General features: G+C 63.3%; 2 protein-coding genes across 4 annotated transcripts in view; one reads left to right on the top strand and one right to left on the bottom strand.

Annotated features, from left to right (window-relative positions):
• On the top strand, positions 1 to 18506 carry SAMD11 (sterile alpha motif domain containing 11). Its single transcript, XM_033115786.1, has 14 exons — positions 1 to 763; positions 1862 to 1953; positions 5148 to 5329; positions 6638 to 6688; positions 10111 to 10235; positions 12849 to 12938; positions 13040 to 13174; positions 14855 to 15023; positions 15994 to 16109; positions 16320 to 16398; positions 16477 to 16967; positions 17176 to 17300; positions 17627 to 17737; positions 17832 to 18506. The coding sequence occupies exons 1-14, from the start codon at positions 247 to 249 to the stop codon at positions 18057 to 18059; spliced, it is 2511 nt and encodes an 836-aa protein (XP_032971677.1). The 5' UTR covers positions 1 to 246; the 3' UTR covers positions 18060 to 18506.
• The window catches only part of NOC2L (NOC2 like nucleolar associated transcriptional repressor), a 13025-nt gene continuing 8163 nt past the window's right edge, over positions 18188 to 23049 (bottom strand). For all 3 annotated transcript variants that reach the window (XM_033115793.1, XM_033115794.1, XM_033115792.1), the window contains exons 14-20: positions 21843 to 21956; positions 21394 to 21495; positions 20202 to 20345; positions 19994 to 20107; positions 19418 to 19550; positions 18970 to 19059; positions 18188 to 18750 (exon numbers count right to left, since the gene is read on the bottom strand). In XM_033115793.1, the coding sequence (XP_032971684.1) occupies positions 18644 to 18750; positions 18970 to 19059; positions 19418 to 19550; positions 19994 to 20107; positions 20202 to 20345; positions 21394 to 21495; positions 21843 to 21956 (804 nt within the window). In that variant the 3' untranslated portion in view covers positions 18188 to 18643. The remainder of the gene's footprint in view (positions 18751 to 18969; positions 19060 to 19417; positions 19551 to 19993; positions 20108 to 20201; positions 20346 to 21393; positions 21496 to 21842; positions 21957 to 23049) is intronic.

The following is a 23049-nucleotide window of genomic DNA, read 5'->3' on the forward strand; positions in this document are numbered from 1 at the left end:
TGCGGCCTCCGGCACGTCGATTCGGGATCGATAGTAGCACCATGTCTCGGGCAGCAGAGGCCCCGCCAACCGGCCGGGCAGCGGTCCGAGGTGGCCCGGCTGCCGGCGCCGGGGCGCAGTAGCGGGAAAGGCGGGCGCGCGGCCAGGCACCTCCCGGGCCCCCCGCCCTCGAGACCCAACTCCGACCTGGGCCGGAACAAGTTGTGCTGGCGGCAGAGAGCCGGGCTGCAGGACCAGTAGCCCGCCATGCCGGCGGTCAAGAAGGAGCTCCCAGGCCGCGAAGACCTGGCCCTGGCCCTCGCCACCTTCCACCCGACCCTGGCCGCCTTGCCAGTGGCGCCGCTGCCCGGCTACCTGGCGCCGCTGCCCGCCGTGGCCGCCCTGCCCCCTGCCGCCTCGCTCCCCGCTGCGACCGCCGGCTACGAGGCGCTGTTGGCTCCGCCGCTCCGCGCCCCGCGCGCCTACCTGAGCCTGCACGAGGCCGCCCCACACTTCCACCTGCCCCGGGACCCCCTGGCCCTCGAGCGCTTCTCGGGCACTGCGACCGCCGCTCCGGATTTCCAGCCGCTGCTGGACAACGGCGAGCCGTGCATCGAGGTGGAGTGCGGTGCCAACCGCGCGCTGCTCTACGTGCGCAAACTCTGCCAGGGCAGCAAGGGGCCGTCCATCCGCCACCGCGGCGAGTGGCTCACACCCAACGAGTTCCAGTTCGTCAGCGGCCGCGAGACGGCCAAGGACTGGAAACGCAGCATCCGCCACAAAGGTGCGCCCGAGGTGGGGACGCGGGCCGCTACCGTCCCTCCCCTCTGCTCCCGGAGAGCCGTGGGTCCGGACCCCACTCATTCTGCCACCTGGGAGACTCCATCACCGCCCAGAGAGGGCGCTGTGACTCCGGGGCTGCCGCAGGGACACCACCCCCAAGCCCCCCGCCGCAGCGCAGTCGCCTCGGTGGACCCGGGCAGAGCGCCCTCGGCCTCCACGGTTCCCCCGGCTCCAGCCGCGGTGCCCTGGCTCTCTGATGAGCACTAGCTGGCCGCTCCTTCTGCTCCGAAGGTCTTTGCGGGATTCCTGAGGCTCAGGGGAAGTTTATGGGAACTCGGGAGAGCAGGCGGGGGCCGGCTGGGCAGGACACCCCCCCGCCACCACACACACACACACACCCGGGCGCGGAGCCACCAGTTCTGGCGGGAGAAGAGGGGCACCCATGCGGCCGGGGTGCGGGTGCGCACTGCTGGAGGGAAGGGCAAGGCGTAGGGGTGGCGCTGGCAGGTAGGGGCCGCGGGGGCGCGCGTCGGGGCGAGGGCGCGCACAGAGCTGGAGCTGCGGTGGCTGGGAGCAGCCTGCTTGGGCTCCTGCAGGAGTCTGGCTCCAAAGGCGCGACGGGCAGACGCCTGAGCCGGCGCGCGAGGGAAGCGCGGTTAGCGCCAGGCGCCGGGATGGGGGGAGTTAGAAAGTTGGGGACCCAGTGTCGCTCGACTTTGGGTTTGTGGCTCCGTGGTGGCCGCCCTCTTCCCGCTGCAGGGTCAGGCGCAGCCCCAGGTCCTGACGGCGCGGCCCACCTGCGCTCGGCTCGTCCTTCCTCCGCCTGGGTCCGGGTCCTCGCGGGCCGTTTGGAGTGGGTGGAGCGCGGGAGGAGGGGGTAGGAGGCCGCCCCTCGTCAGTTTCTGAGCTCTGCAGATCACCGCAGCGGGCGGCAGGGCTGGGTGGCGGGTTCGGAAGTCGGACACAGGTGGGTGTTCGTGCACTTGCCGGGAGGGGGCCGGCCTTGCAGCTGGCTGCGCCCGGAAGTGTGCGCGCGCGCGCGCGGGCTCCGGCTGCGCCGCCCGCTCCCTCACCCGTCCCGCCGCGGCTCTCCTCGCAGGGAAAAGTCTGAAGACGCTTATGTCCAAGGGGATTCTGCAGGTGCATCCTCCGATCTGCGACTGTCCGGGCTGTCGGATATCCTCCCCGGTGGTGAGAGAAAACTGGGGTTTCCGGGTCTGTGGGGTTTGTGTGTGTGCTGTGGGATCCGAGGCATTGCCTCAGGCCTACCCCTGTGCAGGAGGGAGCCCCCGGGGCAAATAGGGGGTGGCAACCTGGGGCACCTGGAGCCCCCTCTCTTCCCTCCGGAGCCTTGGAGCTGCTTCTCCCGAAGTCATCCTCCCTGGAGTCATGGGGCCTGGGGACTCTGCCCTGTCGCAAGGCTGGGGTGTCACCATGTTGTCCAGCCCAGGTAGGAAGAGGGGCTGGTCCTACAGTGATGCTTGTTGGGACGTGACAATGTTCGCTGGCCCGGATGTGTATTTTAGGCTTGGGTGTGAGTGAGGTGCGTCTGGTCTCGGATGCCCAGGGCTGGGCCCTGGATGCCCAGGAGTGCCTGGGGCATCATCTCTGCAGTGTGGGTCTCTGGTATCAAGAGAACTGAGAGGCTAGTGTGTCCCCGGCCCGTGTAGGCCCAACTGAGCCACTCATGGCCTACGGGAGGAGGGGAGATTGGGGGGCTTGTTCTCCGGGAGGACTGATCTAAGAAGGACGCTGCATTCTGAAGGGACCGATTCTGAGCCACTGGGTGGGGGGGGAGGCAGTCAGAGCTGCGGCTACTGGTGGGGGTAGTGCTGCCATTCCTGGCACCACTCAGCAGGGGTGGGACAGGCAGAGCCTGAGAGGACCCAGGGCCCCTTGCCGTGCCTGAGCTTGTTTTCTTTGGCTCTGCAGTGGGGTGGGGCAGATGTCCTGGGGTCCGCAGGGGCCCTGGGGCGGGTTCCCTGAGCAAGCTGGGGAGCCACAGACACAACTGTGAAGACAGACACGAGGTCAGACACACAAGCTGGGCAGGGGGAGGGGACAGCCGCGTCCCACCCCACACATTGTCCAATGCAGGAGCTCCGGAGACAGACCGTGCACAGGCCTACAGTCCCCCATCCCTTCCTGGGGCAAGAGGCCCGGTTCTCTCTCCACCTCTGCTCTTTCCTGAGCAGATGGTGCCCCAGAGGGGTCCTCTGCGCCCCTCAAGGCCATTCGGTGGGAGGAGCTGGCCTGAGCCACGCATCAGTCCCCTGGGGGCACTGCTTGGAGGGGGGGTTCAGACAGGGACATGGGACACAGTCTGTCTGGGGCTCCCAGGTGCCTGCCTTGCATGAGGGGTGGCTCCCGCACCTGCCTCTGCACCCCTCCCTGAAGGCTTCTTGGACCCCCTTGTCTTTCCAGCCCCCACTTTTCCCACAGAGACTGGCTTCCCCCACCCCACAGCCAGGTCCACAGGTTTGTGCACACTCACAGAGAATCCCGGGGCAGACTGGGGGTGCACGTGGCACAGGGGTCTTGCAGCCATGCAAACGGCCTCTGCATGCACACCCTTGAAGTCTGAGGGGCCAGCATGTGGCTGGGGCAGAGGCTCAGCTCCCAGCGTTCACATCTGTGCTGCTGAGCAGGGGTGAGGGCTGAGGTCTCCAGTGTACATGGCAGGCATTGTGTTTCTATCCTTGGCCAACGTCAGTGCTGTCCATTCCAGTCCCTCGTCCGGAGGCCCTCCCATGGGAGCACCCCCCAAAACCACCCTGGCCAGAGTATTTGGTCTACCATCATCCCAAGTGGCAGCCTCAACCACCAGCTTTTCCCTCTCCTTCCTGTCCTACAGATGAGAAGCAGAGGGCCACGCATTTCCTTTTCTTCTTACGAGAGTTTAACAAAAACCGAAAGGCAGGGGGGGAAGGTCCTGATGCTTGGGCTACAGCAGGCTAGAGAAAAGCAGAGTTGAGCGGACTTCCCAGCAGAGTACACGCCACACAGGTGGAGGACTGTGGAGCCCAGTGGCTGCAGGAAGAGGCACAGGGACCGGATGGGTTGTCACGCCTGCAGCCTCAGCCATGCTCCGCTGTTGCTGGTGTAGCACAGAGCCACGGCCAGGGTCTTGCAGGGGCCACCGCTGGCCCACTCCTACCCTCAGACCTTGCCAGGCCCCAGGGCTGCTCAGTCCAACCCACGGAGTGTGTGCAGTGAAAAGGGAGTCCCAGGAGGTTCTTGGAGCAGTTTTAGGGAGACGGTGGCTCCTGGGGCTGGGATGGGCTGTCGGTCTGAAGAAAGCCTTTACTCTAGAGGACAGAACCATGATGGCTGTACAGCTGCCCTTCAGGTTCAGGAGGACCAGTCCAGGGAGCAGCCGGTCCCTCCTTGACCCTTTGCTCCTTGAGTCCTGGCAGCAGGAGAGCAGGGCTCAAAGGAGGACCTGGTGACTGGAAAGATGAGAGAATCCCAAGGCCCCTGCCACCTCCCTGAGCCACTAACCTGTTATTAGATACGAAAAAGCTTCCTGCCCACCAGAAAGTCATCATCAACTTTTTTTCTTCCCCTGGGGTGGCAGGACCTAGAGATACTGGCGGGTCCCGTGGTGCGTGGGGACCTTGCCATGCATAGGACATGCTTTCCCGCTCTGCTCTCCATGTCTGGGAGTCTCACCGCACTCACACACTCACTGGGCAATGGGAAAATCTCTGAGTCTCTCAGGGCTCCTGGCACAAAGGATCTGGATGGTCCGGGTTCCTAGCCAGCTGACCTGTGAACCCTCAGCCTGCAGTTTGAAAGGGGTTGGCAGGCTCAGGCCTCAGGCTTTGGACCCCCTCTGAGCTGGGCTCTGCTGGCACTAACAGAATAGAAACGGACTTGGTCTCAGTTGGGGCTTCACAGAATCTCAGTGGGGTCGCCAGGCAGACGTGCACATCGGGGGTGTACATGTTGAACAGTGACAGGAGCTGGGAAAGTGGGCATCCCACACTCAGGCTGATGGGTATGGAGGGAGCTGGGCTGCAGTGTGCAGTCTAGACGAGGCAGTGCCCAGAGCAGCCTGACCGGGGTACAGCCCCAGCCTCAGCCCGGTCTGCGGTCCAGGGTGGGTTGAGCAGGAAGGTGGTCTGTGCAGGGCTCTGACCGACAGAGGCCTTCCTGCTCTCATCTTGGCCCCTGGTCAGCTGTGACTCCTGCCAGCCCTGGAGCCTGTCCTGGAGGCTGGAGGCCCCTCCACTCCAGGCAGTGGGGGCCATTGGCCAGTGGCTGTGCCTGTTTGATCTGAGCAAGGGCTTCGGTCACCTGTACACTGCCTGGGGGTCAGGCCTGGGGTGCCAGCCACCCAGGGCCTGAGGAGCCTAACCTTCTCCTCTTCCCACTCTGCCCAGAACCGGGGGCGGTTGGCAGACAAGAGGACACTTGCCCTGCCCCCTGCGCGGGTTCTGAAGAAGGAACTGACCCCCAGCTTCTCAGCCAGTGATGGAGACAGTGATGGGAGTGGCCCGGCCTGTGGGCAGCAGCTGGGTTTGAAGCAGGAGAACGACGCTCCCGTTCGTATCATGAAGAGAAGGTACTTCCACTGAGGACCAGGTGGAGGCCACACGGGCTCTGGCAGGGGCGGGGACATCCAGGCTGGGCTCCAGGCAGCTGAAGGCAAGTCCAGGCCTGGGGGGTTCCCTGGGGACGGCCTGAGTTTAGCTTGTGCCCTGGGAAGTCAGCACCTGCCGCAGCTGAAACAAAGCCTGGACTTCACAGGACCATGGTGAGAGCCCACCTTGCCCCCACATGGGAACCAAGGGCCAAGCCAGGACTCGATTGCTTTGCTGGGGAGTGGGCACCACCAGTGGTGGGCCAGGGAGGGGTCGATGTGGTTCCATGTGGGGAAGGCCTGCTGGTGTGAGGTAGGGAGGGGGCTCCGCCCAGGGGCTCAGGAGGACGGCAGTCGGGGGGACACAGGAAGGGGTACCTGGTCCCCCCACAGCAGGCAACATGTGGGGAGCCGCCCTCAGACACTCAAGCTCACGTTCCTCGACAGCTGGCAGTTCTCCTGGCTCCTCACTGTCCCTTCCAGGCTTGGGGCCACCCCTTTCTGACCTCACACCTGCTCCCCTCATGGCAGAGAAACGTCCTCTGTCCACTCACCTCTTTGTCCATCCGCATCTGTACGTCCCCAGAATTTACAGGCCTTTTCTGTTCCTGCTGAGTCTTTCAACATGTCCCCGTTTCTCCCACCCTAGAACACCTCCTGGCCCTCCCAGCCCCCACACTCACGCTTGCCAAAGGGAGGCACCACTGCCCTCCCTCAGCCCATCGTTCTTTCCAGGGACACTGCTGTGGGTGGAGGTGGGCACAGGGCACAGCTGTTTCCTGCTTGGCTCCGAGTCCTGGCGTTCCTACTGCCTCCGCTATGCGGTGGTCACTTTCGGGAGGCGAGTGGGCAGCAGCTGGGCCCTGGGGACCTACACTCACCTGGGCTGACTCTCAGCCATCAGTGCCTGACCTGGGTCCAGCCTAGCTGGGGCAGCTCTAGCCACTAGGAATTTGGGTTCAGTCTCATGACTCACATGCAGAGGAAGCACAACATGGGAGCCCCCTTGGGCCCCTGCAACAAGAGGCAGAGATACGGCGGCCTCGGCTCAAAGTGTCCCAGTCCCCTTGTCTGCTGAGGTCTGGAGCTGGCTCCTGCCCCGTGAGCCTGTCCCAGTGGCAGCTGCTGGCCTGTTGAACTGGTACCAGATGGCCCTGGAGACAGTCCGAGCCAGCCCAGTGCCTTCGGTGCCGGTGCTCTGGGGCAGATGGGGACATGCCACACACTCACCCTGCTGTCCAGGGGCCAGGTCCTGCAGGCCACGCTGACTCTCTGCTTCTTTCCTTGCAGAGTCCACACCCACTGGGACGTGAACATCTCCTTCCGAGAGACGTCCTGCAGGTAGGGTCCTGTGCGGGCAGGATGGTCTTGCTCCGCTTCCCCTTGGTCTGCTTCTAAATCTCTCCAGCCTCCCGCCCTTCCTCCCCTCCTTAGTCTGTGGTCCGTCCGTTTGTCAACTTGTGCCCAGGTCTTCACAGCAGCACAGCTGTGGATTCTGGGCAGCCCAACCCTGGAGCCAGAGTGCATTCCCCCTCCCACACGAGACTGGCAATTTGAGCCCATCTGCCCAAAGATGAGGCCGTGACCTCCCCCTCCCACCCTCCCAGAGACCCACCAGGAGGTGAGAATGATGATGGGAGAGGGGTCTTGAAGGATGCATAGGAGTTCACTAGGGAAGTAGTGAGGTTTCTGCAAAGACATTGAGAAATGAGGGTCGGGGATGTGGGAGGGGAGGAGGAGAGGGAGGCGACCAGGTGTGGTTCAGTTAGGTACTAAAGGGCTTTGGATGGTGGGCCTGTTGTGCACTTCTCCAGGCAGTGGGGAGCCACCGAAAGTTCTTGAGCAGGAGCGTGACCAGGTATGTTTTGAAAAGGTCCTCTGGAAGCTCTGCCTAGCCGGTTGGGGGGTTGCTCTAGTCCATTCTTATTAAGGCTGTGGAAGCAGGATGGAGGGAGATAAAAATGAAGGGATCTGATGAGGAGATTGGGGGGCGTGGCATTGGGGAGACCGAGGTTCCGTGTTCCAGAGAGACGGGATGGTCCGTCGTGGGTGGTCTCCAGAATGTGGCCTCTGGTCAGTGGGATCAAGCCTTCCCCTGGGTCTCTGGGGCGGCCACAGGAAGGGGGCCCAGTGGGCAGTGAGCCTCCTGCACTGGCCAGCTGGCCGGGCTCTCTAGGCTTTTCCTCCCCACGCACGGCCTGGCTCTGTGCCAGGCGTATTGTTATTTGTGTCTGGGAGAACGCCTGGGTCCTGGAACCAGATTACAATGAAACATCTTCAAACTTATTTGCAGCCCATGTTGAAGGTGCCCGCTCAGCGGATGGTTTTATGAACTGTCATGAGCACTGGTGACATTTTACCAGGCTTGTGCTTGGGAAGCCCCAGGATGACCTGTCAGCAGAAGCTGTCGGGGACCAGGGGCTGCTCCTTCTGCCTGCAGCCTTGGCGAGTGGGACACGGTCCTAAGTGTCCAGACACAGACCCTAGAAATGCCATAGATGAGTTTCTGGATTTTTCCAGAGGGGAGATTGCGGTGGGGGTGTGGCCAAGAGGACACAGCCCGTGTGCCCCAGCCCGTCTGTGCAGGGAGGGCACACAGCCCAGCCTCACACAGCCCACACTCTCCGTGTTTATCTCTTCCTGTCTGTCCTTCGGGCCCCGTCTATCTGTCCCATAATGCCTGTCTGCCACCACCGCTCACTCCATCTGTCTGTCCATCTCCGTCTGTCATTCTCCATTTGTCTGTTCGTCTAACTCCATCATCAATCTGTCCATCATCTGTCTATTCATCCCCGTCCCTCTGTCCGTCTGACCCTATAGTGGACCAGTCTGCTTGCCTGGAGCTCCCCTTTCAGCCCCAGGCGTGGGGCAGCAGGTAGGCGCCGTGGACCCTGCCGTCCTTAGCTGGCCAGGAGATGGGCAAGGACTGGACAGCGTGGTGGTCACTGAGGGGCCTGAAGGAGCCCAGGGTCCCCTCAAGGCGAGTTGGGGTCAGGTCCTTCTCCTTCCAGCCTCCCAGCATACCCTCCTCCACTCACCCCTGTCCCTGAACCTCTGGGTCATCTGCTGTCCCACGCCCTGCCCCCCAGAGCCACGGGCAGCCTCTGAGACCCTGGTGGGCCTCCTCCCTGCAGGTGACGTGAGGGTGTTTTTATGGCTGTGGGAACCTCCCACTGGGTGCCAGGCACAGGGCTCACACGCTTTGTCTGGTGTGAGCAGTTTCTTTGTGGTTCTTTCCGGCACAGTTTGTTCAGTGCCCAGAGCAGGATTTCCTGGGCAGGGCCAGGTGAACCCCCAAGGCAGAGAGCAGGGTATCCTGATCCCCACTAGGCATCACCTCCATGAGGCCACAGCACCCAGTGGGGGCCTGAATGACCAACCAGCAAGTGAAAGACCCCATCGTGGGAGTTCCTGTGTGGGGCTGGGCTGAGGGTTCGGGGGGAACAAACTGAGGGGGCCTGTTTTCACCTGCCCATCTCCCCAGAGTTGGTTCACCTCCTCCAGGAGTCTGGGGACACCAGAAGGAGGTCCCCTCAAGGGAGAACTCAGGGCAACCTTGATCCTGCCTCTACGCCCTGGCCCCTCCCTGGTGCTGAGACAGCAGCCCTCTGAACCCCCTCCCCCGCCGACTCCCCCGCGTTGATGAGGATGAGGGGGTGGGAGGGCTGCCAGCTAGTACCCTGGAGGACCTGCTCCCACCCGGCCTCTGCCTGTCTCTCCTGGGGGGGATGGGGAGGGAGCCCAAGCCCTGTGCTGAAACTGATCTGCTTAGGTGCCAGCGAGGATTAGCGGCAGCTGCCCAGGCCTGGGGCTATTTAATGAGGCTTAGGGTGTTTCCCAGGTCACTCCACAGAGGTCCCCCTGGCAGCGGCCGAGGGCTGCTCTGTTACAGGTGGGCCAGGGAGCGAGGGGCTAGCTGGTGGGGCACCGGGCTGTCCGTCCTGTACTAACTATCTGGGACTCCAGGCTGCAAGGTGGCAGGTGACCCTTGTCTGTGCTAAGGGACATGCTCTCAGAACCCCCATCGCTCGGGGCTTTTCTTGTTTCTCTCCTGCCTGGGGTTCTGTGATGTAGGACTGAGCTGATTTAGCAGGGCCAGAAGTGTGGGAGCAAAGCAGTAAAATGTGTTGGCTCCAAGTGGGTGGCCTTGGAGAGAGCAGTGTCATAAGCACACCAGGGGACCAGGCTCCCGTCTGCTGTGCCTGCCTGTCTGTGCGTCTGTGCCCCTGTGTCCTCGAGCTGGCATCTCCTCCGCTGCTGGACTGGCCTGACCCTGGGGTTCCTGACTTGAAGAAGTTGGGGGCCCACGGGTGGTTGCTAGTTTTAACTGAAACAGTATGGGTGGCGTTCTTCCTAAAGCAGCTGGTGCAGTAGTGATGTAGGACATGAGTGTGACAGGTGCACTCTCTGGGCGCCTATTCCCTTGGTGGGTGCCTCGCTGCGTTCTGAGTAGGCGGCAGGGATGCAGTTGGTAGCTGGTGGCGCTGGAGACAGTGTGGCCAGGCTGCACACAGACCTTCCCTGGGGACGGAGAGCACACAACGGGCAGGTCCTGGGTGATGAGACATTTCTCTTGGGACCTGCTAAGGGGACGTTCACAAACGTGGTGTCACAGGCCACACGCAGGGGCATGCAAGAGGCATTACCACACCGAGATGCTGTGCCCCGGTGCCACGCGCTGCACACTTGTGCTCGGTCAGGCACACGTTTCCGCTGCGCACACGGCCTCTCAGGGTCTCCCTTCCCTTCTCGCGTTGCTGCAGCCAGGACAGCGACCTCCCCACCCTCGTCTCCAGCCTGTGTCACGGCGGCCACCTCGTTATGCCCGAGCATCAGAGCCGCTGTGAGTTCCAGAGAGGCGGCGTGGACCTCGGCCTGGGGGCCGCAGGTGAGGTGCCTGGGGACAGCAGCTCGGTGGGGGACAGCCCGCCTGCCCACCCAGTGTCTCCGCTCAGCGCTCAGCGAGTCAGGGTGCTGCCACCCCCAGCAGCCTTGGCAGGCGGCCAGGGAGGCCAGTGAGGAGGTGGGAGGAGGCGAGGCCGGCTTCTCACCCCTTGGGGGGGGGGCTCCGTGTGATGGTAATTGTGTTAATCCCAGCCGCCAGCTGGGCAGACGGGTAGACGTGGTATGGCTGCTGCTGAATGGGCTTGGAGTGGCTGAAGCCACCGCCAGCCACTCCTCACAGGGACAGAGGAAGGAAGACAGGACGGAGGGATGTGCAGGCCCGACTCACTCAGAAACGCGTGCCTGGAGATGCCATGCGTGGCACCCACGGAGCCCGGGTCTGTCACCTGAGAGAAGGGGCTGGGGAGAGGGAGCTGGCCCAGGAGCTCAGAGAACGGGGCCCCTGGAGGACGGCAGAGTAGAACACAGCTGAGGGGGCTGGGTGTGAAAGGAGCTTGTGGAGGTCCCTTGCTGTCCTGTGAATGCTGAGCAGTGGCTGCCTTCTCAGGAAGGCTGGCCAGGGGTGGTCTACCGTCAGGCCCCCAGGCCTGCCTGTGCCGTGTGGGGGTGGGGTGGGAGGCAGCTGAGCAGGCAGCTGATAAAATCTAATTGCGCCATCGATCGGAGAAGCCTGATCCGGGAGGAGCCCCGCAATGGCTGAGGTGCTCTGAGCCGGCCCTCCCCCTGCTCCCGCACGTGGGAGCCTCAGGCGCCTGGCACTCTGTGCGTGTGCCACAGCAGCACGTGAGCCCTGCTCACAGCCAGAGCTGTGTGCCTGGGCCTCAGCATGGCCCGCACCCCGAATCTGGGTGTCATCGTGCCACACTCCGTGTCAGGGTGTTGCCCCCTCTCTCGCTTCATGCTGAGGTCCAGGGCAGGCATGGAGGCTCCTTGGCTCAAATGCTAGGCAGGAAGTGCCCCGTGCAAGCACTGAATGTAGGTTCCTCTTGTCCCTTGGCCCTTGTCCTGGCCCCTGAGTAGTGAGGGCCGGGAGTGGGTCCATGCTGGCTTCTGGTCACTATCTGCTTGTGGCTGCATGGCTGTGTGCCTGAGTGAATGTGGTCCTCACCGAGCACGGGTGCAGGACCTCACTGTACCCCCCATCCACCCCTAACAGAAAGTGGATTGTTCCCACTGTGAAAATGGGAAACTTCATGGCGAAGTGCGAGCCCTGGGTCATTGTAAACCAGAAAGGAGTGTGCAGCCACCCTGGGTGTCGGCCCTCCTGACTGGGGCCCTGAGGCTCTGGGGCTGGGGGGGCCAGCTCGGACTTCCTCGGGGGGCCTCATGCTGGTGGTGCCCGCCCCTCTCCTGGTGGGTCCCTGAGGTAGGGACCGGGCAGGGCATGGGGCTGGCTGCTGGGCCCAGGCCAGTGGCAGCAAGGTGGCCGAGATCGATAAGTTATTAGCACCATTCTGTCAGCTGTAAAGTGGAGATTGATCGTGCTGCACTTCCCGGTCTGATAAAAATGACAGATTAAGGGAATAAGGAAAAAGAATTAGGCTTTGGAGCTAATGGCAGGGCTTCTGGAGAACCCCCTCACCCGGGTATCACAGCGAGCTGGGGTCACCGAGGAGGTGGCTTCTTTACCCCACCCTCCCAGACAGCCTCGTCAGGATGGAGAGGGGTCCGGTGTCTGGGGGCCAACAGGGGGCTCGGGGTGGGAGAGCAGGACAACTGCTGAGCTGAGACTTTGAGCTCAAGAGACAGAGCATGGCTTCAGGGTGCCAGGGGCTGGGGTGCAGAGGGGCTGGCTCTGGCAGATGGATGAGTATGGTTTGGATATGGGATCTGAGAGGTTAGGGGGGCAGGGCCTGTGCTCCCCCACTGCTCTGCCATGGGGAGGTGTGTGGTGGGGGCTGTGCACAACTGTGGACTGTTCAGGGCGCCCTCCAGAGCTCAGAGCTCGCTCAGCAGGTGGGCAGGCTTGTGATAGGCAAGGCCGGGTGGCTCAGGCCTTCTGTGGGCAGCGAGGGGTGTGGTCAGGCTGAAGGGCCTGGGAGTGGTGCATGTGGCAGGTGGGCCCAACCTCAGGGGCCTTGAGGTGGCCTCGGGGTCCTACAGCCCAGAGACCTCCCTGAGCAGGAAGAGTTTGGGGCACCCTAGCCTGAGACCCTGCCCTGCTGGTCCTCACCTGTCCTGAGAGGAGAAGGTAGTAGTGCCCGGTCAAATGAGAAGCCTTCCTGTGCTCTCCAGGGTGCTGAGTGGGCCTCTTCGTTTGCACAGACCAGTCTGGCTGGGTGGGCACAGCAGGGCACCCGTGGGGTCCTGAGTCGCAACCTGAGGCTGTCAGCACAGATCTGCATCTACCCCCTCCCCAGACCAGTGTCAGCACTGTCCTATGCCCTCTCCCTGCCCCAGCCCCACTCCTGTCCTCCAGCAGGAGGCCTGGGACTCCAGCTGGCAAGGCTTTGATGCGACCAGGCGCCTGAGCAGTGATGGCCGTGGTTCTTGGCTGAGCTGGGCCTGGGGCCAGCCTGGGGCCTCCCTGTCCCTCCCAGCTTCCATCCCCTCCAGGCCTGAGACACAGGGTGGGGCTCACTCTACCCTCCCCCAGGTGACTTGTTGGGCAAGAGGCTGGGTCGCTCCCCCCACATCAGCAGTGACTACCCTTTGGAGAAGAAGGCGCGAAGCAAGTCTCCCCAAGGTGGGAGCCCTACCGGGGGGTGGGGGGATGGGGGTGGGGTGCGGTCCCTGGAGGCGGGAGGGTGTACCTTAGACCCCTCACCGTGTGCTCCCCCAACACAGAGACTCTGTTGCTGCCGGAACTAGGGCCCAGTATGGCCCCCGAGGACCAGTACCGCCGGCTGGTGTGTGCACTCAGTGAGGCGGGCACCTTGGAGGACCCCCAGCGTCTCTACCACCTGGGCCTCCCCAGCCATGGTATGTGCCTGGGCTCTCCCTGTTCCTGGAGGCCGCTACTCACCCTGAAAAGAAGCCCTGGGGTCTTTGACTGCTGACACCAAGGCTGAGGTTGGATGCGGGTCTGGCGGCCCCTCAGCCCCCAGGAGCCCCTTGTAGGTGGGCAGGGAGACGTGAGCCTCCCACTTCTGCCTGAAGAAACCACTTGTCTGGGTAGATCTTGGGCGTCCCCCTTTGTGTCTCCTGTTGCCCCACACCCACTGTCTCCCACCAAGCAGGACCACTTGTAGGCACTGTCATTTCACAGGGCAGGAAACTGAGTCTCGGGTGAGCCCAAGTGACAGTGGGAAGTGGGGGTTGAACCGGTCCAAGCTGTCTCCCGCGGACCCCAGTCTGTGTGCTGCAGCTTTCCCACTCCAGCTGCAGGTCAGGGCGCCTCTTCCAGGGAGCCCGTGGCTGTTCGGGTAGGAGGGGCCAAGAGGAGGGGAGCAGTCAGCCCCCAAAAGTCCACTGGTGGACGTCCAGAAGGCAGAGTGGGCAGGCAGTTGGGACTTAGCCTCCAGGACCTCCATGGTACTCCGAGGCCCCAGCTGGAGGCGCCGTCGCCATCCTGTGCACCGGCTCCAGCCATCTGTCCAAGCCTCCTCTCACTTAGAAGTCCCACCCACCATCGCGGGGGCGCCCTGCCCAGCTGCATCCTGACCTTGCAGACCCCAGCCCAGTCTGGGGCGGCTTGGCTTTTCTGGCTGGAGCTGAGGGGTTGTTGAGAAAGGGGCAGGATTTCCTCTCCTTACACGAGGCGCTGTTCCCCAGGGCAGTCTCAGGCACCGAGAGCCTGAATAATTCACCAAATGTTAATAATTTAAAAATCTTCCTTTTTAATTGCTTTCCCTGCCCTGCCTGGGGCCGGCTCCGCTGGCCTGCGCGGGGGAGGGGGCGCCGGCTGCCGGGGAGCAGCGCCGGGAGCTGGGCTGTCAATCACGGCGCCGCGCCGCCGCCCCCGCTGCGGAGCCGACTGTAAATAATCGAGGCCGCCGGGCGCGCGCGGGGGCGCGGAGGCCCCGCTGGGATCGAAGCAGGCGGCCGCGCCGACTGGGCTCTGCGGGCTGGCACCTGGCCCGGGCAGGACCCACCTCCGCTTTTCGGGTAATTAATTTATAAACAGGCGGCGGCAAGAGCCTGCACAAGTGGGGGGCCGCGGGGGTACTCGGAGGCCCGACCCAAGGCAGGATGGAGGGACACGGATGGGCGGCAGAGTGCATCAGACCGCGTGTTACCTAGGAGTCATCTGGGCAGCTTCAGTCCAGGGTTCGAGACCCACTCCAGCTCCTGGACTCTGGTCACATTGCCCTCCAGGAGCAGGCCTGTGCCCTCACTGGGGCCTCTGCACACCCTGTCCCCTCAGGGCTCCTGAACCCGTCAGTATGGACATTCACGCGCCACATGCCCACCGCACAGGCTTCCTAACCTCCCCATATCCCTTTCAAAGGCTTCCCTGGACTGGTGGTGCCTCCCACCCCAGCCCAGCGTCCTTCAGCTTGTTGCACTGCGCTCTGTCTCCTGCCCTGCGGCCTGCTCATCTTTGTCCCAGGGCGTGAGGCTGTGCTCTCGTGGGCTCCTGGTCTTGTCCTTGGTGGAGAGTGAGAGCCCCGGGGGAGGCTGGCCTCTGCGTCACTACTGTTGCCCACAACCCCCTTTCAGATTTCCTGAGAGTCCGGCAGGAGGTGGCAGCAGCAGCAGCAGCCGTGAGGAGCCCCGGTAGTCTGGAGGTCCACCTGCCCTCGTCCACGGCAGGTCAACGTCGGAAGCAGGGCCTGGCTCAGCTCCGAGAGGGCACCGCTCCAGCTGGCACCCCGTCCTTCTCAGACAGGTACTGGGCACCTGCATATCTGAGGCCCCCATATTTTCTGTGCTTGTTTCTGGGGTGGGCAGACTTACTCCTGGATTCCGCGGTTGAGGTCCACAGCCTACCCCTCCATAGTTTGTCAGCCACCTTACTCGTGCACACTCCTCTGCCATCGCTGCCACATAGCCCTGCAGGTACTGAGTGCCAGGCACTGTGCTAAGTTCATAGCCTACTGTGCAGAAGGGACCTGCTGCCCGCTGAGCTGGGCGGAGGCCCAGGACAGTGATCCTGGGGCAGAACGTGTGGGGCGACCACCACTCAGGACAGGGTGTTGAGGGCAGTTCCTCTGCAACACCTGTGGGACCCCCTGAATCCGGGTGCCCCTGAGACAGCTGAAGGCTTTGCTTCCCCAACAGGTAGTGAGGGTGCTTGATGCAAACTGGGGGCGTGCGTGGAGAGGGGGATGTAGAGGGGGCAGAAAGCAGAAGAGGGGAGCAGCGTGAGGTCTGGGAACCCCAAAGTTGGAAGCTGGGGCGGGGACGCCCTGCCCCCAGTAGCACCGATTCAGACACAAGCCTTTGTGGCACGGACGCGGCCTCCCGGGCTTGTCGGGGCCCGGAAACCCCAGGAGGGGGCGGAAAGGGCTACAGCGCGCTCTCTGCCTGTTAGACCCAACAACGCCGCGACCCCCGCCCCACGGCGTGTCTGCAGCCGCCTCCCGGATCGCAGCTAATTGCGCCCGCCCCCGGCGCGCCCGGCGGTAATCGCCGCTACAGTCGCCGCCGCCAGCCGGGTCAGCGCCTCCTCGCCGCCGCCGAGATTAATTGGCGCCGCCAGTGGGGGCACAGGCGGTGCCGGCGCGCGACCCGAAGCCGGAGCGAGCGGCGCATCGACAGCCCGCGGGGCGGGCAATTAGCAGAGGCGGCCGGAGTGGGGGCGGGGCAGTTCCGGGAATGGAGGGGACGCGCGGAGCTCACCGCCCTGCCGTCCACAGGGAGCTGTCACAGCCGCCTCCCTTGCTGTCGTCTCAGAACGCCCCGCATATCGCCCTGGGCCCCCACCTCAGGCCTCCCCTTTTGGGGGTGCCCTCGGCTCTGTGCCAGTCCCCAGGTGAGGAGTGGGCGGGTGTTGGAGCCCTTTGTCCTGGGGGAGCGGTTCATGCGTGGGGCCATCCGGTGTGCCTTTGCCCGAGCTACCCACGAGTGCCCTCATAGGACCCACCCTGCACTTGTTGAAGCCATGGACAGATGGGGGGAGGTGGCTTGGGTAGCCCTGGCCCACTCAGCCACCTAGCTTCATCTCTGTCCCCTTCACAACCAGGCTATGGCTTCCTGCCCCCTGCCCAGGCGGAGATGCTTGCCCGGCAGCAGGAGCTCCTGCGGAAGCAGAACCTGGCCAGGTAGGTGACGCAGCTCATGGGGAAGTGGTGGCACTGCCAAGCTGGCTGACCCTCTGCTGTTGGCTCCCCACGGTCCAGGCTGGAGATGTCCGCAGAGCTGCTGCGTCAGAAGGAGCTGGAGAGCGCGCACCGGCCTCAGCTGCTGGCGCCGGAAGCCCCACTGCGCCCACCGGATGGCGTGGAGGAGCTGCACCGCCGTGGGGCCATGCTGGTGCTGAGACACAGCTCCACGCCACTGCTGGCCCTGCCCCCGCAGGGTCACCCTGGGCCAGGCCCCCCCACTCCGCCCAGGGAGCCCACCCGCCGAGTCCCACGGAAGGGGGGGGGCCGTCTGGCCTCCACCCGGCCAAGCGAGCATGAGGAGACCACAGGAGCAGAACATGAGCCCCCCAAGGACTCGGACGGAGAGGACGTTGAGATGCTGGCTGTTGGGGGTCAGGGCCCCACCCCGGGCCAGGCCACAGCTGGAGAGCCCAGCTCAGAGGGGAAAGGGCTTCTCCCAGGATCTGTGCTGCCCCCTCCACTGCCCCTGGGCCTACCCTACGCCGTCAGCCCCTACTTCCACACAGGTGGGCAACCCCAATGCTCTCGTCCCTCCATGGGGTGGGAGACCCACCCCGCTCCCACCTACCACCACAGGGAGGGCATCCACCGGGAGAACAATCGCTCCTAAGTCACCATGCAACATCTCTGAAGAATTAGGGCAAAAGTCAACAGGTGGGGTGGAAGCCTAGGGACTAGCAGGCCCGAGTCCTAGTACACCCCCTCCCCACTCAGGTGCCATGGGGGGACTCTTCACTGATGGGGAGGAGGCCACAGCCCCTGAGGATGTCAGCAAATGGACAGTGGACGATGTCTGCAGCTTTGTGGGGGGCCTGTCTGGCTGTGGAGAATATGCACCGGTGAGGGGGACACCTGCCCGAGCTCCCCATCCCTCTGGACCTCTCTTCACCCCAATTTCCCCTCCTCAAAAGTGGGATGGGGGAGACACTGGTGCATGCTCCCCTATCACCCTGCCATGTCAGTGCTTCTGCCTTCGACATCCACACACGCCCGACACAAAGGAGACTGTTCTCTCCTAGCCGCTCAGACAACCCTCCTGGCTCTGCTCTCCAGCGAGCCTTGACCAACCCCAGGATGTGGCCCTTGCTGGGCCGGAGGGGTCCAGCAGGGTGGTCAGGCGCTGTGCCTACCACTCGGACCTGACAAGCTCCCTGCCTCACCCCAGGTCTTCAGAGAACAGGGCATAGACGGGGAGACCCTGCCTCTGCTGACTGAGGAGCACCTCCTGACCACCATGGGGTTGAAGCTAGGACCGGCTCTCAAGATCCGGGCCCAGGTGAGTGCTGGAGGGGGTGGTGGTCCCCAACAAGGGAGGGGCAGCAGCAGGGCTCCCCATGGCTGTAGGCCCCACCTGGCCCATGTCTCCACAGGTGGCCAAGCGCCTGGGCCGGGTCTTCTACACGGCCAGTTTCCCTGTGGCTTTGCCGCTTCAGCCACCGACCCCGCGGGCCCCAGAGCCAGAGCTTCTCTCCGGGGAGCAGCCTCTGTCGCCGGCAATGGCCCCCTCTCCCTATGCTGGCCGAGCCTCTCCCAAGCAAGAGAACGGTACCATGGCTCTGCTCCCGGGGCCGGCAGATGCCCCCCAGCCTCTGTGCTGAGTGGGGGCGGGCTGCTCGGCCCCCCAGCCCTTCCATGCTGGCCATTCCAATGCCAAGGACCCTCCCCCCACAGTTTATTTTCCTTTCAGTTTTGGATGCAAAAACAATTTTAAAAAGGAAAACGTGACTTAAGAGGAAAGGAACGTGTTTCCAAAGACTCGGGGTGGCTATGGAACCCGACGCAGACGGCTGGGGGGCTCTGCACACCAAAGACGAAAGGCCATACGAGCCCAGGCTGTGCTCCTGGCTCAAGCTGGGGCTGCTGGGAGGTTTTCGGCGTCCTGACATCAGGCAAGAGGTCAAAGACCTCTCGGGACCTGCCACTCTGGGGCAGTGGTGGGCGGCTCCACATACAAGTTTCGACCCCAAGGCCACCACTTCAGGGATCAGCACAGCGCTTGGTACTTTCTGGTCATTTTGTTGTAAAAATAAAGCCCCGCCACCATCTCCCGTCCTCCCCCTGCACGGTGCTGACCTCAGGGCTTCTGGGCTCAATGCCGGCCACGCCAGGAAGCTGCAGGCCCATGGCCGACTGCTGGCAAGACAGGAACACAGCAATCAGTCCCCCACAGGCCCGCGGGGCCTCAGTCCTCCTCCGAGAGCTGCAAATCCTGCAGCTCATCCTCCGGCCCCTGGGCCAGCAGCCACAGCTCCAGGGGGAGCAGCCCCGCCTCCGCGTCTGGGCCTCCATCTGCAGGGAGGGACCGAGGCTGCATAAATCCTGCTTTATCAGGAAGAAGCCAGCCTTGGGGTCACTCAGCACTACTTAATTTACCGGTGCCACTGCTGCTGCTGCCAGAAGCAGCAGGAATGTGGCAGCTGGCCCGGCGTCCCCAGGGCTCAGCTAGAGCCTTCCTCTAACGCAGGCCCATGATGGCCTTGGGCGCCCTCAACCCCAGGAACCACTCACCCTCCAAGCGGCTGCCTTCTCCACTGCTACTGTTGCCATCCTCATCCTCGTCCTCTGCCCTTTGCTGAGCTCCAGAGGACCCAGGCGTACCTGGGGACCAAGGAGAAGTGACCATGGGAGCAGGCCCATGCACACGGGGACAGCTGGGCTCACAGCTCTGCACCCAACCTGTGCTCGGGCTCCTTCGTGCACATGGGGATTCAGAACCGCCCTGGGAAGTAGTGTGTGTGTGGGGGGGGTTAAGGGAGCCTGGGGACACGTATTCTAATTCCAGGAGGACTGCACCTCAAAGCAAGCGAAGGGGCAGAGGGGGGCCAGTGACAAGGGGCCCACAAACCGGAGCGCTGAGGTGGGAATGGGAGCCCCTGTGGCTCTTGGGAGTTCTGGGGACACCTCCCAGGACCGCCTGCCCTTCCCCGAGCGTGTGACCAGGATGGCAGGCCCCCACCTCTCCCTGAGAAGTCCACGGTGTCATCCTCGTCACTGTCCAGGTCAAACAGATCCTTGAATTCCACCCTGTCCTCATTCTTCTTGTCCCCCAGCTTCTGCCGCTTTATCTCAGGGAAGTCCAGATCTTCCAGCTGGAGGCCCCAGAACCAGAGCAGCAGGTGAGGGGAGGGCAGGCAGCACTGGGCACCCACCCACCCCAGCCACTGCAGTGCAGTCATCAGCAGGAACCCTGGCCAGGCGGTGTCCCTGTGTCCCCCACACCCAGTGTTATGCTCCCTCCTCCCCGCCCCCTTCAATGCCCCTCTCCCACCACACAAGGACCCTGCTGGGCCACTTCTATGACTTCTTGTCAGCATCACTGGGAAGGTTCCTGGACAGCCACCCTACCAGGCAAGTGAGGAAGCCCCAGCCACACACTTAAGTGCCACCTGAGGCACAGCCACATCCATCAGCAGCCACAGCACCAGGGCAGGACACAGCTGGGCAGCCCCCAAGCTCCCGTGTGTGTCCCTGGGCCTGTTGTCTCCCCAACAGCTAGATTGTGCCCAGGCCCCGAACCTGACCCCGTCCCCACCCGTTCTTTGCCGCTGATCTCCAGCTGGATCTCTCGGTCCCGTAGTTTCCGCCACTGGCTATAGTACTTGGTGAGTGGAGTCCCCTCTTCTCGTGTCTGCTTTTCCCAGGCATCCTGTGGGGGGACGTGCAGGGTCAGGCCCACCCTGGCAAACCCTCAAACCCCAGCCACACAGTGATTTGCCCTTGGGCGTCAGCTCCCCACTGACCACTGCCTGCTGGCTGGACACACCGAAGGAGGCCCTCTGGCGCCGGCTGCAAATGTGGTCGGCGTTCTCCTGCACCTTCTCCAGCAGCTGGCGCATCTGCCGGCAGTAGTTGGCCACCTTGCACTCCCGGAGGAAGGACTTGAGCTGTGGAGGGAAGGGGCTCAGCCAATTCCAGCCCCAGGACCATGCTGCACCTGCCGTTGGCCAGGGCCTGTGAGAGGCAGAGGTGGCCGCAGGGACATGGGTGGGGGGGGGGGCACAGTGCACACGCCTGTGTGTGTGTGGCGGGGGGTGGCCGGATGGCCCGGCCTGAGGCTGTACACGCCCACTGCCCACCCGTGAATGAAGCTGTACAGGCACACAGCCACGCTCGTTTACATATTCCTGGGGGTTTGTACTCCGGCAGGAGAATTAAGCAGCTGTGGAATCTTAAACCGAGGACTGCAAAGTCTAAAATACATACCATTTGGCTCTTTACCAAAAGAATTTGCTGACCTGTTTTAGACCGTGATCCCTGGGACTTTGAGCTCAGAAATGGAGCCCTGCACTCTTGCACCTGTGTCTGCACTGGCCTCTGAGCCAGGTGCTGTCGGGCTGAGAAGCCCCCCCCCCCCCCCCCACCAAGCAGGCCTCTGACTGGTGGGGCTGATTCAGCCCCCAGGGCCACACAGGAACAGACAGCCCTCACTCCCCCATGAGGCACAGGCCTCCCCAAGATGGGACACACCGAGGCTGAAAGCAAATGGAGCCCCATGGGGGGCCCAGAAAGGGATTCCAAGAGGGAGGATGCCTACCTGTCCCCCACCCCCCAGTAATGTCTGGAGGAAAGCTGAGGTGGGGTCTGCATCAGGCCAGCCAGGGCTTCGTGCTGCCCAAGCTGGCCCTATGTCCTCACCCAGGCCCAGGACCCCCTGGGGAAGCGTGTGGTCAGACCCACAGCTCATTTGACCTCATGGGCCAGAAAGACCTCATGGCCCAGTCTGGTCCTGGGGTCCTTGCTGAGTTGCCCAGATCAGCCCCACCCCTCAGCTTGTGTTCCCCACATCACAACCCCCGGGCTTTAGCTGCCAGGGCTGCCTTCCTGCGCTCTGTGTAAGTGGGGAGCTGAGCCCAGTAAGGCAGTCTAGTCTGCCTTTAAACAGGCCACCAAGGAGCATGGATGCGGCGGGGGAGCTGGGTATCGGGCACATACCTGTAGAACAGCGGGCAGTGCCAGTTCCGGGAACGCAATGGTATGGGCCTGGCTGTGCAGGTACTCCAGGGTGAGGTCGTACAGCTGCTCCAGCAGGCCGTCCTGTGCAGCATGGGCGGGGGCAGGGGGAGAGGAGCTCAGACCACTTCCATCCAGGCCAACTTTTCAGCTCAGCTTGCTCTCCAAGGCGGGAATCTGGAAGCCGTGACCCCATAGCCTCCCTGGAAGCCACACTCAGGCTCACGGGGTCCATGGCCAAGGAGTACCTGCTCCCCACCCCCACCCCACCCCAGGAGACCCATCAGGGTCCACACTTATACTCTGGACAATGGCAAGCCCCCTCCCGTCCAACTCATCTGCCTCCAATCATCTCGCAGGTAATCTCAGTGCCCTGCCACATCCTGACATGACCCCAGGCCCCTCCCTGGGAGGCCTAGACACCGCCTCACCCGGTAGGCCTTCTCCTGCAGGTTGACCTTGGACAACTTCAGGACCACAGCAAAATTGATGGGCTTGGAGCTCATGCGTCCGGGCCTCCTATTGAAGTCAACCTGCTGGAAAACCTGCATGGCCAGCCCCATCAGCCCAGGTGGTGGTGCCCCAAGGCCACGGCCCCCCACTGCACCCAGTACACCATACCCCACCTGCACCCCACCCTCAGTGAACCCTGTGTGCACCCCACTCCCTGCCCACAACCTTGGTTCCTTGAAGATCCACCTTGAGAGCAGGGACGAGGGGCCAGATGCAGTGCCAGCCCCGCACCCCTCCCAAGAGTCTGCTCGCCTACCAGTGTTCTGGTAGCCCCCGTGGGAGTCCCTTCATCCCCGAATGGGGCAGGACCAAGGACACACACGTGCACTGCTGACCCTCTCCTAAAGATGGACAGAGAGCCACAGTATCTGGAGACAAAGGGTCTCTGCTGTGCAGGGCCACTGTGTCTATATCATCTTCACCCAGGGCTGAAGCTCCAGGAGTCGCATGCCACGGGACACAAGGGCTCAGACAAGGGGCCGGGCGGCTCCCCCTCCCACGTCCTTTGCAGGGACCACAGGCTGCGCACATTGGTGTTTGCTGTGGCCTCTCAGAGAAAGCCTCCCCCAGGTGCCAAGGCTGAAGACTGCCCAGGGAGCACAGTGGGACCCGTGACTGGTCTCCCAGCCAAGGACCTGTCCCCACCACCCTTGCAGGGAACGAGGTGCTGGTGAGAACACAATGCCTCCATGGCAGGGCATTGCCCTCTCCCTAGGTTGGCTCTGCTTGACTTCCCATCTGGGGGTGGGGGACAGGGCATTCATGCAGGCACAGAGCTTGGCTTCTGGCTGTGGTTTTCTCTGGAGAGGAGAGGCCTGCACCCCTGGGTGTGAGAGGGATGTATGGGGTGTGGCTATGGCAAGCCAAGGTAGGGTGAGTACGAGGGCTGTGAAAAAGAGGAGTCCGCAGGAGACCATGGGCAGAAGGGGACAGAGACAGGTACCCAGAACAAGCCGGCAGGCACGCCAAGGACTGGGAGGGAGGGCATCCCAGGGGACTGGATGTTTTCCACAGGACGTTCACAAGACCAGGAGACTGGGGCTCCCTTCCCTCCCCTCCGTGCTAAAGGGCGGAGCACGGCACTGTAGTGGCCATGCAGACACAGTCCTCTGGGCTGTCCCGTGG

This window comes from Rhinolophus ferrumequinum, chromosome 9 (assembly GCF_004115265.2).
Source record: "Rhinolophus ferrumequinum isolate MPI-CBG mRhiFer1 chromosome 9, mRhiFer1_v1.p, whole genome shotgun sequence".
NCBI classification, from domain to species: Eukaryota; Metazoa; Chordata; class Mammalia; order Chiroptera; family Rhinolophidae; genus Rhinolophus; species Rhinolophus ferrumequinum.

Coding starts and splice junctions, on each gene's coding strand:
- SAMD11 (XM_033115786.1), top strand. CDS start 247: ATGCCGGCGGTCAAGAAGGAGCTCCCAGGCCGCGAAGACCTGGCCCTG. Junction 17,301..17,626: donor GCTGTGGAGAATATGCACCG/GTGAGGGGGACA, acceptor GCCTCACCCCAG/GTCTTCAGAGAACAGGGCAT. Junction 17,738..17,831: donor CTCTCAAGATCCGGGCCCAG/GTGAGTGCTGGA, acceptor ATGTCTCCACAG/GTGGCCAAGCGCCTGGGCCG.